Source organism: Leuresthes tenuis, unplaced genomic scaffold, assembly GCF_036924035.1.
Source record: "Leuresthes tenuis unplaced genomic scaffold, fLeuTen1.0.hap1 SCAF_12, whole genome shotgun sequence".
NCBI classification, from domain to species: domain Eukaryota; kingdom Metazoa; phylum Chordata; class Actinopteri; order Atheriniformes; family Atherinopsidae; genus Leuresthes; species Leuresthes tenuis.
Window position 1 is genome coordinate 380,428 of NW_027325366.1, and position 18,512 is coordinate 398,939.

General features: G+C 42.5%; 1 protein-coding gene across 1 annotated transcript in view; it reads right to left on the reverse strand.

Annotated features, from left to right (window-relative positions):
* The window catches only part of tmprss3a (transmembrane serine protease 3a), a 32,538-nt gene that overhangs the window by 12,068 nt on the left and 1,958 nt on the right, over positions 1-18,512 (reverse strand). Inside the window, exons 3-10 of the mRNA XM_072397656.1 lie at positions 17,366-17,389; positions 17,056-17,136; positions 14,341-14,457; positions 13,498-13,621; positions 11,296-11,415; positions 9,781-9,827; positions 6,571-6,736; positions 5,774-5,943 (exon numbers count right to left, since the gene is read on the reverse strand). Of these exons, the coding sequence (XP_072253757.1) occupies positions 5,774-5,943; positions 6,571-6,736; positions 9,781-9,827; positions 11,296-11,415; positions 13,498-13,621; positions 14,341-14,457; positions 17,056-17,136; positions 17,366-17,389 (849 nt within the window). The remainder of the gene's footprint in view (positions 1-5,773; positions 5,944-6,570; positions 6,737-9,780; positions 9,828-11,295; positions 11,416-13,497; positions 13,622-14,340; positions 14,458-17,055; positions 17,137-17,365; positions 17,390-18,512) is intronic.

Sequence of the window (18,512 nt, forward strand, 5' to 3'; positions counted from 1 at the left end):
CTTTAGAGCTATTGCAGGACGATGCATGACGGGTGGGGACATGAGAGAAATTGAGACTATCGCTCATACAAACAGAATGACAGATGACACCCCTTTCACGCATCATAGCACTGAAATAGGGAAAGCTATGAGAGAAAAATATCCACTACCTAACGCCACCGTAATGCCAAAGATGAGATGGGACCCCAAACAAAATCCCAGGGAGTATGTGGATCAGAGCAAGGATTTATGGTTGAAACACACAGGATGCCACCCAGGGAGAGCGGGAGCTCAGAGGGAGTGGTTTAGACAGGCTATACTGGATGGAGTGCCGGAGAATGTCAAAATAGCCATGGTTAATAACCCGGACATGCTCGGTAGTGAATCCCATGTCTGGGAGAAACACTTAATTCACCATCTCACCCGTGCACAAGATAATACACAGAAAGAACAGGATGACTTAAAAGAATTGCAGGTTCAGCTGTTAAAATTACAATTAACGGAAGCCAGACAGAAATGTAATGATAAAAATAAAAAACAAAAAGGGGAAGCTGCGAAGGTCATGTTAGCTGCCGAGCCACCACAGGTTCCTGATTTATTTCCGGTCCCACCATGGGTACCGCAGCCCCCATCAGGCGGGAGAAGACATGGGGGAGGACCAATGCGGGGTGGAGGCTTTGGGGGAAGAGGTCGGGGACTAAGGGGCGGTACAGGAAGAGGACAGTCAGGGGAGACTCGTTGTTGTTATCTCTGTGGAGACCCTAATCACTGGATAAGAAACTGCCCACATAATCCAAGAGCACAGAAAGGTGTGGATAGTGGTCCTCCTGGGAGAGGCAGGGGTCGCGGCTCCGGACCTCCTGTTACTGCACCTATGTATCCTCAGCATCCTTGGGGAGCAGCTGGCGCTGGTCAGTACCCATCGTGGGACAATGGGGAGAACCCTGACCAGTCCGGTCAGTATTGACACACCCCACAGAGACTCTCAGACGGCATCACTACGGCAGAACCGATGCTGTCAGTTCAGATTGAGAAAAAAGATCTGCCTTTCTTGGTTGACACTGGAGCCACATGTTCCACACTGAAAGCTGTACCATCTGGTTCCCTGTCATCGCATACCATCACGCTTATGGGCTTCTCTGGGGAGAAAAAGACACTGCCGTTCACTAAGCCGCTACTCACCCAGGTGGGAAAACAGACTGTGACACATCCATTTGTACATTCACCTTCTGTACCGATGAACTTGCTGGGAAGAGATCTCCTGATAAAACTGGGGGCCACGATACTCTGCAGCGCCGATGGCCTGGTTGTTGTCATGCCTGATGGATCTCATTTGCCGTGCTCTGGACCGATGGAGAACATCACTGGTCAATATCTTGTGCAGCCAGTGAATGAACAATACGCGGACATATACTGGGGTCTATTACAGCCGGAAACATCTGAGCGGCGTGGTATCCTCTCGGCTTACCTCCAGTGGAAACCCTGGATTTCCCAACTCGAACCCTATGTCTCACCTCCCGATTCCCCCCATGTTACTCTATTTTATGATGGGTTACAGACAGATTGGTATCAGGAAAATTTAGTGGTTTACCTGCATTGACTTGGCTAATGCATTCTTTTGTCTTCCCTTGGCGGAAGACTGCAGGCACATTTTCTCGTTTTCGTATCAGCACAAGCAGCTACAGTACACCAGGCTGCCACAAGGGTTCGCTTTGTCCCCAGGGATTTTTAACCAGGTTTTAAAAGATATCCTGAGTGATTGCCCACTACCAGAGCAGGTGACTCTCGTTCAGTATGTAGATGATTTGTTGTTGGCAGCGCCCACTGCGGCTCTGTGTTTGGAAGCAACTAAAAATGTCCTTTTACATCTTGCAAGAACAGGGTTCAAGGTCAGCAAAGCCAAACTTCAGGTTGCACGGCGGCAGGTAGCGTTTTTGGGCAGGCAAATTTCCCAAAAAGGAGCAGGGCTCTCCCCTCAGCACAGGTCTACTATTCTCCATCACTCTAAGCCAGTGAAGGTAAAGGACATGTTGTCTTTCTTAGGGTTGACGGGCTATAGTAGGACTTACATAGCCAATTACACCGGCTTAACTAGACCTCTGCGGGCCCTAGTGAAAGAACAAGGCATGCGCAACCTGTCAGCGACCCTGAATTGGACTCAGGAGGCGGAGGAAGCCTTTATTGCACTAAAACAGGCCCTCTCCACAGCAGCAGACCTAGCTATACCCGATTATAGCTTACCATTCTACTTGGATGTCTCTGGAACAGAACTTTGCACTAATGGCGTCCTGTTCCAGAGAAAAGGGGGTGAGAGAGTAGTACTAATGTATATCAGTGTGATGCTAGACAATATGGAAAAGCGCCATCCTATGTGTACACAACAGGCAGCAGGGATAGCGAAGCTCATTCAAAAAAACTGCACACATTGTCATGGGACATCAACTGCACATTCTGACCACACATAGCGTTGTGGCCTATGTGAACTCACAGACTTTTACGCTGACTGCTCTGAGACAAAGACGACTGAGCAAAATTCTCGAGGCACCAAACCTGACTTTCACTCATGAAGGCATAAACATGGCAGATCAGCTAGGAACAGGTGAGCCACATGAGTGTACGGACAGAGTGCAGAAAGAGGAGAAAGTACGACTGGACCTACAAACAGAACCGATACCAGGGGCCAGAGAACTGTACACAGACGGTTGTTGCTTCAGGGATGAACGAGAAGGACTGAAAGCAGCATATGCAGTTGTAGAGGACGTGCAAGGGGAACTGATCACACGACAAACAGAGAGACTGGAAGGACAGCAGTCAGCACAAAGAGCAGAAGTACTGGCAGTAATAGCAGCACTGAGGCTAGGGGAAGGGCAGGAAGTAAACATTTACACAGATTCAGCCTATGCAGCAGGAGCAGTACATGTGGAACTGAAACAGTGGTTGAGGGCTGGATTTCTAACCGCAACAAATAAACCCATCAGACAGTGAAGAGCAAATTGGCTAAAATCTGTGCACAGACCAAAATGAATTGGCTAGATGCGTTGCCCTTAGCCTTAATGTCCATCAGGAGCTCTGTTAATCAGTCCACAAGATTTACACCACATGAGCTCCAGACAGGGAGAGCTTTTCCTGGACCTCAATCTAAGTTGCCAGGAACAGGACATATTGAACAACACCTAACCCACAAAATGTATTTCCATGAACTCCAAAGTCTCGTTGCAGAATTTTCAAAGCAGGTGGCGAGTAGCAGAGGAGAGGGCCAACCAGCGCCGGCTCCAGAGGCTGAGTGGGTATTGCTGAGGGTCATCAAAAGAAAGTGGTCGGAGCCAAGGTGGACAGGGCCCTATCAGGTGACCGAGAGGACCTCCCACGCAGTCCGAGTCAAAGGGAAAGGTGATACGTGGTTCCATTGGAGCCAGTGTGCGGCAGCCGAGGAACCTCAACGCTCCCTAGCAGCGACTCACCAGGCGCTGAAAGATTTGCACACTGTACCGGCTGGTACAGAGGAAAAGACCACCAACCAACAAGGGGCAGAATAATCCCCTGGTGGCATTTTGCAGGCAGAAGTAGTACACTTCTGCCTCCTTGCAACGACATCATTTACGAGCAGGAAGGGTGTTAGACCCGGGCTCCAACTCAACCCTCATCTGGAAACGTCAGCCCTCACCTTCTTCATATTACCAGCGACTGACTTTCCTTAAAGAGCACCCGGAGTTGTGCTTCTCAGAAGAACGGGACCAGATGACGTCATCGCAGTTGAATTCGTTTATTTTTGGATTTGTTATACTCATAATCGTGTTTGCTGGGGCTTTGCTTAAACTTGCTCTTACAGGTCATACCAAATTATAATCATTGCAGTATCACCCTTATGTTATCTTTTTAATAATGTGTGCTATTTGCTAAGGAGTTGGGTAATGTTGACAAACTATAAGGTTTGAAGCTCCTCTAGGGGTAACCCCGCCTAGAGCACCCTGATAGATAAGGTCTGAACCCTCCCGATCCTGATATAGATGAAGACGATATCATCAGAATGTCGGAGATTGTGTGATCATCTTGTTGTTATCAAAAGGGGGCGTGAAGTTTTTCAATTTATGTTTAGTCATGTATTGTTACTCAACTATTTGTGTGATCTCTTAATAGAGATCAAAAGGGGGTATTGTGAGTGAGGATAGCTGTATAAGGTGATATCCTGTATAACTGACTTGCTCATTTCTGTGCTTGCACAGCAGCCTGATAAGGAAATATCTCTGAGAACAACATGTTGTAAAACTAGGACCGCACCTACAACGGTCTTCTGAAAGTAACGCCTTATACCAGTACACACACGCACACACATAGAGGAAGAGATAAGATATTGACGCACACACATCCCATAAGGAGGAGACTGAATACAAGTGTATATAACACCACACCCCTAGACAACGACAGAGCTTTTCCGTACTTTGTGCTGTTCGCATGCATTGTACTGAACTGCTCTCCGCACTTTGCAAACTGCGCAAATAAAACTGTGATGATTCTTATATCGTCTCCTCTGTCTTCCTCCTTCACTGCATCAACGGACTCGGAAAGAGGTACAGGTTGACCTCAACACATCCAAGCGGTGGATGACAAATAAAACATATATTAGTTGTCCGTGAATACATCCTGTAAATATAATCATTCCGGCTCTCTCCATTGGCCTCGGCGCTCTGATTCGATGCAGAAGATGTCAGGGATCTTTCAGGATGCCTGTTGTTCATCCAAAACAAACTTATTTCTCCGCTGCCTGCGTGTATTTCCTTTATAGCGTGTTTCAGCAGTGAAGCCGGAACAAAAGCTAATTAAAACAAACAAAAAGTAGCCTATGGATATTAACGTGACGTTTGCGGAAGCTACAGCGATAGCAGCGTCCTTAGTTACCACCATAGCAACGTTCAAACCAAAAATAAATCATTTTTATTTTTTTTTATATTTCATATATCATATTATTATATTTTATATTATTTAAAGGTTAATAATAAGGTTAATAAAGGCTAATAACTAACAAACTAAAGCTTGCATACATTCCCTGAAGGAAGATTGTAAAAATAAAAAGTACATTTTTCGCTTTCAACAATTTATTATAACGTCAAAACTATTTTAAAATGTTTGTTTGTCAGCCCTGACTTCAGGCTTTGCGCAGGCGCACTGGTCTTGTGGTGATGGATATTCGTAGGATTATGCACGAATATCTGTGCTTGACTTTTCGTACGTTTTCATACGAACTGTTGGTGAGAGCAGCCTGTCTTCTGTTACAAACGGCGGTTGGAACAACAATGTAACCCGGTCTAATTGACATAGTTCCTCCTCATGAAAATTTGAACTTGATGAAGGATCATCAAGAGTCAACAGTCATTTCACTGGCAATGCACCCTCAATATAAAGGTTTCCAGTGGCAAATAGGTTATAAACACATGGACAGGCTGATGTTGAACAAGATAAATGCATGTGTATGTGAGGGTCCAGAGGACAAACTCATAGAGGTCTGGATCTACATAAACTTGAGGACTGAACTGGGACCCACAAAAGAGATGTATTTAGCGAGCCAAATTGTTGTAAAAAACACTGAAAAGGAATTAAATTCTTCATTTGAATGTATCGCTGTTTTTTTTCATCTATTAGAGCTAACAGATAATTCACTAAGACTTTATGCTTTTCAAATTAAACCAGAATATAAAAAAACAGACTTCTAAAATGCAGCAGCGATCTGAACAAATGCACAAGAAGCTGGATGTTATGATGAAGAAAGTTTAGCAAGGTATTCAATAAGTGCACCTACCGTTAAAAGCAAGTGGCCTGGCTAGTTTCATCAGTGCGATGTCGTAGTCGAGCCCTTTGGGCCGGTAGCGAGCATGGTATACGATACTCTTCACAGCCAGAGACTGGGCCCCGTGGATCAGCTGCTCTGTCAACCCCACATGGACTGTCCACAGGGAGGAATTTTCAAATCTGACCTCAGACCACAGGACAAAATCCAGTTAGAAATAATACGTTTTTCTTTACTAATCCCTGAAGTAAAATTACATTGTTGCAGTATAATAACTTATTAATGGCCAATATAAAACAATCCTTAACCCTACTGTAATATAATTTGACATGTTAATCACTGGAGTGATGACCTGTCCAGGTGCACCCCGCCTCTCGCCCAGTGACAGCTGAGATAGGCTCCAGCATTTAGGCTTGAGCATGAGGAGCATCTTGTTGCTCATTTTAGAGAGGATGTGTGTGTGAGATTTACTGTTTTAAAACAGCTGTTCACACAGTGGCACATTGTTTCAAGCACTTGACTTCATGACTTGATCAGTTGATAAATGCTAAATGATAACTTCAGTTCTGGAGGCTCCTTAACATAAGAAAAAACCCAAAAACCTGATCTTCCACTTTACCCAAACACACTGGCATCTTGTCTTCTCAATTAAGTGTTTTGGATACATGATGAGGACTGGAGACCTGTTCAGGGTGACCCCGCCTCTCGCCCGATGACCGCTGGGATAGGCTCCAGCCCACCTGCTACCCGATTAACGGTATAGAAGATGGATGGATGGATGATCTGATGAGTTGGATTGAGTCACTCACCCATACACACAGTGAGCTGCAGTGAGGATCCAGCTTGGCGTAATAATGGAGCCTCCACACAGGTGTTCACTGTTGAAGTGAAGGCTGACCTGCCAGGGGAACTGGCCTGGCTTAGAGATATTACCTCCAACAACACGAGTGTTGTACTGAGGTCTGGACCCACAATCTGAGGACAGACAGATGAGTTTTACTTTACTCACACTATGCACACCACCTACTACCAGAGGATTCTCTAGAACCACATCATTTTTTCACATCTGATTTAGAAACAACAATACAATATAACCATTTCATGATGTAATATTTGAGCATTACTGTAATCGTAAGGAGAAACGAGTCAATGAGACAATATTTAATAAACGTTGGGCACATTACTTCAAACAAAAGTGCAGTTAAGGAACATTTGTCTCTACAGCCTTGTTCATACTGTGTAATGAAAGCACAAAGTGAGGAAGATGGTCAACACCAACAAATCCCAGCTGCTTGGTTACTCATTAAACATTGTGTATGCAATGTTTTATCCACCTATATCAGGATGTTATTTTAGGGAATAGTTTTTTTATGTGATCATTTATCCTCAGCTGACAGCAGAGGCCTTCCCCAGGGTTAGGGTAGGGTACCTACCCTCTGTTTCCAGCTGCTGCACCAACATCAGGAGCTTTAGGAGACACAGTATTCCTTGTGCTGAATTTGGTTTCTATGTGTCCTTGTTGTGTTTCTTTATGTGTTATGTAACTCTGGATATCTGGCACACAATTATGTTTCAAGAAAAGTCCAAAAAGCATCAACAGCTGTCTGCCCCATCACCTAATGAGTCATTGCTCTACTGAATGCTTTACAGTGAGTGAACGAATGGACACAGCTTAAGAAATTAAAGTTTCACTGGTCAGCTTTAAAACACTTTTAAGTGCTTTAGGTCTGAATGGGTCAATGACTCTTTTTGAACACATATTTTATATTACAGTCATTCATATGAATGTGGGCTGTTATGTGCTGCTGGTCTTCCTCGTTTTCCTCATAGATTACACAGTAAGAACAGTGTTTGTGAACAATGCTTCCAAAGTTCCTCCTTTCCATTCATCAGGTTTCCTCAGCAGTGGATACTTCTAAGTACCAAGAGTAACTGTTAAATTGTGATAAACCTGATGACATCACTCATCATACAACACACTCATGAACACTCACTGATCCATATAAGCTTTGTAATTACATGAAACTCTTGTTTGCTTTTAAACTAAAGGATTTTTTTTCTTAATTTTCATTAAGTAAAGTACTTCTGAGCAGTCAGTCAGCACAGTTAGGTCGAGCAACATTTTACAGCCTCAACGGTGCCATCTAACTGGACCAGCGTCCTTGTCCCAGTATACCTGCACAGGAGCAGAATCACAGGAGGAGTCACAGGAGCATTGACTGTCTGTCAGCATCTGTCTGACGCTGCGATGCTGTGAACTGAACTTCCAGACATCCTGCTGCCTCTAACCTCCTCTGTGGGAGCTCATGGTCCATGTAAGTCCAGCTGAATTCACTGCACAGACGCTGTCTTTAAGCTACTTTAACAGTGATTCTGTCAGATGAGGCTGTGGTTATAAATCAGGATTTTATCAGAGCAGAGCGACAGTCTGGGAATGCTTTAAGTGAGCTGACTCGTAGTCTTAATGGGCTGATTTCAGTCCCAGTTTCTGACAAAAAAACGTGTGAATGAGAGCATCGTTAGGGAAATCAGATGGATTAATGTACACTCACATTTGACTATTTTACACTTAGAAGCGTGTGGGGAGTACAAAGGCACTCTGGTTAAGCAAATACTCCCAAACACATAATTTGGGTTCTTCTTCTCCAGTTTACGTGTAGTGGACAGCAGTCAGAGTGCTCTTAGTTTGGAGAATCAGGGATGAATTCTGCCCAAAGATCAAAGCTAACAGAGCTGCAGAAGAGATTATTTTTACAATCAAAACTGAAACCTCTTGAATTCCATAGCAATGCAAGCAAACCCCACACAGAGAAGTTTACATGACACCATGTTTGCATCAGATGGCTGTTTAATTAGTTATTATTTTCTCAGCCACGTCTGTCTGTGTTGCTTTGCATCATTTCATGCTTAGTGTCTGTGCAACATTTCCTGTCTCTGATAAACTGGGACACAAAAGTGCACCAGTTTAATCCCCAAAAAAAATAGTAAAAAGGAGTGCAAAGCACTGAAAAGCACAAACAAAAGGAACACCCAGCAGCAGACAATCCAATAAGTCTTCAACTGATCAGTGGTAGGGTAAATCATGCAGCCAATGCTTAAGCAGTGATATGGAACAATTCAAAATGATGGTTTTCTTTTTTAGGTTTGAGTTGTCTAGAAAATGTTGGTCTGATGTGGTCCCATTCAGATCAGCTGTTAGCTTAACTCCCTGATTATCTGAAGTGATAATGAAGTGAAGCTCTGACTGCTAACCACTGCAATTAAGACTGACTACTCAGACATACTTAAAAAAAATCCTTCTTAAAAACTGTTCGTATGAGACACAGCTGGCTGCTTGTTCGTATTGAGCTAACTTATGATTGTGTAGAGTATATTTAGTGTTTGTAGGCAGAATGACACACACCATGCCATGCAAGAGCATCTGCACACATGCTTTCAAGCCTTATTTTAAACTCTGATGGAGAACAGATAAGAGATGACTTTGGCTACGTTCACACTGCAGGCAAAAGTGGCCCAAATTGGTCTTTTTTGCCCATTTGTGACCTATATCTGATTTATTTTATGACAGTCTGAACAGCACAAATCTTCATTTTTTTTCAAATCAGATCCAGCACACCTTCTTATATGGTCCTAAATCAGATACATATCTGATGTTATTTCAAAGCGACCTCAGTCTGAATGTTTATTTCAGACAGACGTCACAAGTCTGTGCCGGAGGAGGCGGGACACGGCAAAATCAAAAGTAAACAATGGATGAAACAAGCATGGTAGACATCCACGACGGAGCTGGTCAATGGAAAGAAAGTGAGGTTTTAGATTCAATCAAAATCCTTATATTTGTCAGCTCCAATTGCACAACAACTTCAGAATTGATACACACACTCTGACATGTGTTGCATCCTTATTTACTTCTTTAAACGCAGCATTCTGCGTGTCACATAACATCCTCTTCTGAAAATTGGAACTGCGCATTAACACCTGGCGTGTGAACATAGCCTTAGTTTGCTGTGTTTTCTCACCAAGACATTTCAGAGTAGTCACCATCCCTGAGCTGCACTGACTCTTACTGTGGTAACATAGAAGGGAGGGTCAAAATCAACTCAGCATGCATGTACAAGCATTACAAATTATCAAGAAAATACAGTGCAAAATGTTCCCATGTACAAGATTACTTCTTAGTTTGGCTCAGGTCCTTCCAAAGAACACTTCTATTAAGTCATTTCAAGTCGTGATTTCTTGTAGAAAATACTTTTTAAAGTATTGTACACCAGTAAAGTTTTAGCACTTAATGCGTGTAATACCAATTTAGTAGACACATTAGCGGAAAGCCTCCTGCTGTGATGTGCTTGTGTTAACAGCTAATGTGGAATAAAACTGTCCGTACATTCTCCTGAATATCTCAGGTGTTCAGGAAGGAGTTGTTGCCTGCTTTTAATCTGAAAGGGTGACAACATGTACTGTACATCAGTGGTTTTAACCAAAGAGCTCAATCTATATTCACATCAGTCTCAGTCTAGTGTAGATGCTCCTTGACCCATTTCAGACTACTTCTTTTTATGGGGTGTAAGAATGGTTTCTTTCTGGAAACTTTGCCATCAAGCTGCTTCCAGGAACCATCTCCGTTGATGCAGACATGTTGAGGAATAGTTATCTTATATATATATATATATATTATGTGCCTTATATAATAAAGTCCTATAAAAAAGAAAGTACGCCCTCTTGGAAATTTGTGGCTTTACATGTTTGGACGCAGTAAACATTCCTTTCTGCCTCCATATGAACTAAGACGGTAAGTAAGAGCTACAGAAGCTTGTAAGGCCAAGCTATTGCTGCTATGGGTGGTTCTACAAAGTAGCTGCAACGTACAGCTCATGTTGATCACGCTATGCAACAATGAAAGAGAAAATGATGGAATCACAGCTTTTCAGTGAATAAAAAAATCAACAAATATACAAACAGATGAGATGTTTCTCTACAAACTTAAGAGGTTATAAAAAGTGAATAAATGTACACTATTTTTGGAGGTTTTTGCAAATTATGAGTGATAAAAGCAACGCTGGTGTTCAGGGCCCTTCCAGTGCATGAGGTGTTAGAGCAGGGAAGTGGTGCAGAATGAGCACCTTTTGAATTGCACCCGCTGATATTAGGTTAGGTTGATCCTTCTTGTTTTAAAACTATAGCCAAACTAGTGTGAGAGATGATAAGGAATTGTCTTTTTTTTAAAAGCTTTTGCAGTAAGAAAATTTGATATTTTTTCTGCCTTTTACTGGCTGGATCCACAGTCATATTTTGCTCTGAGCAAAATGCTATCATCATCCTGGTACTAACAGTTTCCATCCATCTTTTCTACTGGTTGGTGTAGTTAACTGCCTTGTCATCTCTGCTTTACCAAAACAACCAAAGAGAGCGCTGCTTTCTGTCCACAAGTTGGACATTTTTTCCTTTGGGCTGATCCAAGAGGCTTTGGATCAGTGTTATTAAATAATAAAGTTAGTCTAGTCAGTATTTATTCAAATATTGGTAGTGTAGCTTACCTGTGGGTCACAGCGTTCTGAAGCTTAACGATCTCTGACTGACTAAGGTTTAAAGAAACCAGGTTGGTCTGAAGGTCCTGTTCAACAGAGGTCAGAGGGAGGAAAAAGGACTCCACATACCTAACAGACAACAAGAAATCAATTGTTAAAACACCGGGATGAGACTAAACACTTCTATCTGAAAAACACTTTACAACGAGTCTCCATGCAAAAAGTCTTTTGCTATTATGTGGCACATGTAGAATACAGCTTTATTGGTATGGTTAGGTTGTCATTTTATGTTGAGTTCCACCCCCACGAAAGTGACTCCACAGGGACTTAATTTAAGGTTCTGGAGGAAATCAGAAGCCACTTGCACAGAGCTGGACGAGTTATAGGCACTGATTGAGATACAGAGTGTCATGAGACTAGTGTTGCATACTTTATGGAGATATGGCTTCACAGGGACTTCCTGGATCACTTTACCTCTTCACCCAGCTTTAGAACAGTTCAGGCAGACACAAGACTGAGCGATAAGAGGAAAAGCAGAGGGATGGCGGTGTTTGTGAATGAAGTCCCAAGACCCAAGCTGATGAAGCAGCAGCTAGTGGCTTTTGTATCGATCACCAACATTTACAACCATGTCAGTCAGGACTGATTTGTCACTAAGACAGCCCTTTTCACACAGGGATTGCACCCCCCCCCCCCCCCCCCCCCCCCAAAAAAAAAAAAGATTCCAATTCTCCAATGAGTTGAAGAGGAAACACCGTTGATGTCAGGAAGTAGCAAGGAAGTTTAAACCATCTCATCTCTCCATGAGCATGGGGAATGTAAGGTTCCTGATTCAGGTTCTGCTGCTGAACCGTCTGTGACATCATCAGCTCAGTGGCTGCAAAGTTAAATTCACTCGCTGGTAGTCCCCACTTTCACCGATACAACCATATCAACCTGTGACCTTACAGATTTTGAAGTAGTGGTCTAAGGATGTTGCAGTAACTCTGCAGGGATGCTTTGAAGCCACAGACTGCACTCTGTGAGTCACACAGAGACTATCAGTGTGATAACTGAATGTGTGACAAACCACTTTAACTTCTGTGTGGAGAGCATTATTCCCACAAGGCTTATTAATACCTCTGTATGCTTCCCCACTAACAAGTTCTTGATCCCCAGTGGCCTGAAAAAGCTGATAAACATGAAGAAGAAAGCCTTCAGGGCGGATGAATATTTGGGTTTAGTCTTGTAACTATGGTGGACTGCGCCTGGATCAAAGTGCAGGGGATAAAGCCTGTGGACTGGTTGTTGACAGACTTCTGAAGGGCTGTGATATTCTATGTTCATAAGAAACCTTTTTTATTTATGTAAACCAAATTCTGTCGATAATAAATGTCACGGAGTGGGGGGAATCCACATCTGAGCTTGGTTTGAGAATATTTAGAGGCAGAAATCCAGGGGTTGTGGCAATCCTGTGGAATAAGAAGTGTGACTCATAAGTAAATGTGATTAGGCCAGGCGCGGGTTTATAGCCATCCAGTTCAAGCACAATGATATTCATGCTTCTAAATTTATACACACCTTGTAAGAATGATCTGAATGAAGACAAATATTTGAATAGGGTTGCTTTCCCTATTGCTTTTACAGGTAGTCAATAATCCAGTTGGTTGAGAAGGCATCCACCTGTTTTTTCTGGAGCTTCTTACATAACAGTACAGGCTGAATTGTATGGAAAGCACTGGAGAATTCAAAGAACATCTTCATAGTGCTACCTGTTTTGTTCAGATGAGAATGAGCTCACTAAAGCAGGTGAATAACAATGGCTTCAACACCAACCCCAGGATTATAAGCAAACTGCAGACATTATGGAGGTGTGACAGGGAGAATGTAGGTAGAGGTACGGTGTGACCTTAAAGCTTGTGACTTTTTCCATTCTTGACCACAGAAGTCTTATGTTCTGCTGGAGCTTGCGTTCTACCTTTTTTATATCAACATTCTTGCTCTCTGTTATGTTTTTTTTTCAGATGTCTGTTAACAGCCCTCAATAACTCATCTCTGGACATATAGTTGGAGGAGAGTAGAACCAGATTGCGGTCTGAAAGGCAGAGGTGCTGTATGCATCTTTTACATGTGCAACTACAACTTTTTTTTTACTCTGGTGGAGCAGTTTATAAACTGTTGAGAAAAGAAATGAACTGAAAAAAATGATGACATTTGAGTGACAGCCAAAACCTGGAGTATCCCAGCTGCTTGCAGGCAGAGAGGCCAAGCCAGTTGTTCCAGTCTTCTGCGCAGACTGTCGTCCACTCTCCTTTTCTTTGAACCTGCAGGACAGAGCTCCTGCCACTCAGACGAACTGATGCACAGCCAGAGACATCCACAGCAAAGGGATAGGTCAAAAAGATAGAGAGAGAGAGGTGACACGTTTGTCAGTGTGTCTGTCTCTGTTTAGGAATTAATGTATATATATATATATATATATATATATATATATAGAGAGAGAGAGAGAGAGAGGGAGGCTATTTCACATGCATATAATGGATCGAGTACTGCTCACTACCGAGAGACAAAAAAAGAAGTCACAAACTAAACCAGTCTTGGTCATATGTGAGAAATCTACAGGAATTCTTCCAAAATTGTTGTATTTAGTCTTTTATGTCTGCAAGTATTGTCAATATTTATTCTCTAAAAGTAAAAGAATCATTAATGTGATCAATTACTTGTTTACTATATCACAACTGATTTGCATTAAAGTGCTAAGAGTGTGAATATTTATTGTGCTTTTGACTAGTTTTTTTTAGTTATGGACATTCAGTCTCAACTAATTGACTCTCATGTCTGCAGATTGTAATAAGGGAGAATTACTGCCCCTACAGGCTGAAAGTCTAATAATGTATATATAATAATGAAAGTCACAATGTATGAACAGATTATAAAACCCTGTCCCAACTTCTGCTCTGGTATTACATTACCTTGTATTACCTTGTGTTCTAGAAACTAAAGAAAAAAACAACATTTTTTGCTCATGCCTTAAGAAATCTTGGGTTAAATGATGTTTGTGTCAGTGTGTCTCACCACAGCCAAGCTCATCATCTTGGTTGTCACAGTGCACCACCCCATCACACTGAGCAGAAGCGCTGACACACTGAGAGGACGAGCCACAGCGAAACTTTCCCACACAGCTTAGACCCACTGTTGAGGGACATGAGACTGGGGATAGTTGTGTACCTTGAAACTGACAACAGGATAGTTTGTGTGGTTCGGTTCTACTAAGACCATCTTCCATCCATCCATCCATTTTCTATACCCGCTTAATCCGTCGGTTGGGTCGCGGGGGGGCTGGAGCCTATTCCAGTCCATCACAGGGCCACACAGAGACAGACAACCACACACGCTCACACTCACTCCTAAGGACAATTTAGAGTCACCAGTTAACCTAACATGCATGTTTTTGGGTGGTGGGAGGAAGCTGGAGTACCGGAGAGAACCCAGGCATACACGGGGAGAACATGCAGACTCCCCACAGGAAGGCCCCAGCTGGGAGGCAACAGTGCTAACCATCACACCACCATGCAGCCCCTAAGACCATCTTTACAACCAAAAAAGCACACAGAGAATACTATTAATTTACTGTCTACCATATAAAGCTTGTACAGATAAGGATATAACAATAAGAAGAATGGACACCAACACATGACATAAAAACTAGAAGCAGTGTGTAAAAAAGTACACCCTTACTGCTTCCACAGGAATTAAGAGGGTAAGAAGCAGCACTGATAAACTGATCATCAACAGATGTGAGCACCGATATAAAAGCAGAAGTTTTGTCAGTTAGCATGTTAAATGTAAAAGGCTGAACAAATATGAACATGCATGGCTTGTTTGGGTTGCAGGAGAAAGCCTCTTCTCTCTAAAAAGAACATGGCAGCACAGCTAAGGCAGCGCCTGTTGAACAACAACGTCAACATTTGGCCCTGAGCCACGTTTTTAAAAAAGATTAACAAATCTGTGATTTCAGAACTATATTAGAGGTTGAAGGCTATTGAAGTAAACCAATAAATTGTTTCTATCAGAGAGAAGATTAATCAAATCCTTCCCACTATTATCACTGATGTATCATCAAGTGCAGCAGCTCTCAGGCTGCAGGTTTCCTTGTGGTTCCCAGAGTTTCTAAAAGCAGAATGGGAGGCAGAGCCTTCAGTTATCAGGCCCCTAAAAGCAGAATGGGAGGCAGAGCCTTCAGTTATCAGGCCCCTAAAAGCAGAATGGGAGGCAGAGCCTTCAGTTATCAGGCCCCTAAAAGCAGAACGGGAGGCAGAGCCTTCAGTTATCAGGCCCCTAAAAGCAGAATGGGAGGCAGAGCCTTCAGTTATCAGGCCCCTAAAAGCAGAATGGGAGGCAGAGCCTTCAGTTATCAGGCCCCTAAAAGCAGAATGGGAGGCAGAGCCTTCAGTTATCAGGCCCCTAAAAGCAGAATGGGAGGCAGAGCCTTCAGTTATCAGGCCCCTAAAAGCAGAATGGGAGGCAGAGCCTTCAGTTATCAGGCCCCTAAAAGCAGAACGGGAGGCAGAGCCTTCAGTTATCAGGCCCCTAAAAGCAGAATGGGAGGCAGAGCCTTCAGTTATCAGGCCCCTCTCTGTGGAACCAGCTGCCAGTTTGGCTTCAGGAAGCAGACACCCTCTCTACCTTTAAGATTAGGCTGAAACTTTCCTTTCTGATAAAGCTTATAGTTAGGGATGGCTCAGGTGAGCCTGAAACATCCCATAGTTCTGCTGCTATAGGCCCAGCCTGTTGGGGGAGCTCCCATGATGCACCTCTCCTCCCTCCATGTACAGATGACATCATTGCTGTCATTAACTTGTGTTTCTCTCTCTCAGCAGGTATCTCTGGCCTGGTGTTACGCTGCTTGTTGTCCCCTCTTTCCTGTCCTCTCAGCCCCAGCTGGTCCAGGCAGATGGACCCTTCCTGGTTCTGGTTCTGATGGAGGTTTCTTCCTGTTAAAGGGAGTTTTTTCTCTCCACAGTCGTCTCGTGCAGCTCAGGACGGGAGATTGAACTGAAGAGAAGTTTCAGTGCAATCTGTTGGTTTCCTTAGCTAGGAAATTGTTTTTGAATTGACTCTATATGTGTGAATTGGACTAATTTTGATTAGATTGGATTTCATTGGATTATACTTACAATGAATTAGACTCTAATTGGCTTGAATTGGAGTGATGTACCTTGAGATGACAATTGTTGTTATTTGTTGCTATATAAATAAACTGACTTGAATTAAAGTTAAGAGGAAAATTAAAGCAGAACTTTACAGCACAAATCCAAAGTGAGGTGAATCTTTCAATAAGACCCCTAATCCTCGACCCTTGGGTTTGCAAATCTGCGTCTGGACAAACCACAAGACTACTGGAACAATGTTTGACGTATGAGAAGGAATTTTGTCTTGACCTAATTCATCAAAACAATGGCTTCCCCAAAAGAGGAAAGAATTATGGCCAGTAAGGCATACGATGGTTTTATTAACATTAATTTGTCTTTTTGCTCTGAAATAGTTGCACTCTGTGTGAAAAGCTTCTACTCTTTACACATGAAATAACTAATACAGTTAAATAACTCATCAAATTAAACACAAAAGTAGAGGGCAATGACTCAGTGACCTAAAACTAACTTCACTTTGTGGATAGGATCTTGGTTGTGTAACAGGCCTGCTTCAAATATTGATGGGGCAGAGGTAGTGCATGCTACAATGGCTCTATTGTTGGAAAAAGCCCACTTAACACAAAACTGTGCTCCTTACCTCCGAGACCGATGCTAAGAGCAAGAATAATCACCAATATGAGGCAAGAAGCGATTAGCAGCTCGATGCGATGGGCAAGCACTCTCTTCTTCCAGCCTTTCTCCAAGTCATCCTCTGTTGAAAATAAGAGATCATGAATATTAACAGAGTTTAAAAACTGCACAATATTAACTGAAAGCCACAGATGTGGTGTTTATCTCAGAAATATTTCAGCTCCACCACCAAGAAGCTTAATAACACAGCATTTAACAATTAAACCATTAAACAATTGGCTTCATCACAGCAACTGTTTAGTTTCATGAGTTAAAACCAGAACTTTGAACTGTTTTTCTATCTTTACTTTTTTTTTCATCCTGTTGACAACTCTGTGCAGCCGCATACACGTCTTTGTTCTATGAAGCAGAGAATTTACAAAATAAATCATGAATATCTCATGCATGTGCATGTCTAATGAACACAGGAACATGTTTATGAACAACGAGTATGGATTTACAGATCAGTCTTTTTTGTTCTCCAATTCAGATTTCTTTATATAGTGCCAAATCACAAGAGTGATCTCACATTAAGGATGTAGTCCAATTTAATCTATTTAATCTGACTATAGCTAAACTCTGCAGTGCTCAACTGCAAAAAAGATATTCAAAACTTCTGCACTAAAAGCCTGTCGCAAATGCATTCAGTCTCATGATTACACTATGTTCCTCACTTGATAGAAGGCTGAGCTTGTCCATGTCGAGGGGAACACGAAAACGGAGGAGGCGTGCAGAGTTGAATTGAAGAGTACCATGTAATCAAAAATGTCATCTCATAGAGTTAAAGTTGATCTTCAGGCGGTCATTTTCAACATCTACAGGAATGTTAACATCACCCACTACGCTGGCTTCATCTGTACTCAGCACTAATTGGAATAAAAACTCAGAAAGAAACTCAGTATAAGGGCCAGGTTGAGTCAGGCACTCAAAAGAACTACAACTACTGTTGGGTTGAGGCTTGATTTGTAAACCTTGTTGGAAGATCGCTGCTATTCCTCCTCTCCAGCCTCGGGGTCAAGTGTTTTTTGTGATTTGTTCCTCCTGTGTTGACTGTTTAAAATCTTTTTAATTTGAGTGGTCAGGGAGCAGATACAGTAACTATTAGGCAGCAGCTTGTTCTATTTGTTCTTTTAAAGGACTTCTAAATCAATTAGTGCAAGTGAAGAATTCTTCTCTCCACCTGCCGCTCTTTCACAAAATTAAGGATGTGCATTTTCTTATAACAGCACCATCAGCAGACAGCAAACCTTAGCATAACACTCAACACAATACATTTATTCCTTCATAAACGTTGCACTCTAAAATGGGAAATCCTATAAAATACATATGCAACACAGTCAGGCACAAAAATCCCTTTGTGTGTTCCTTTAGGAGACAACATACCACTGTGCATCATTAATAAATTCAATACTAAAACAAAATTTG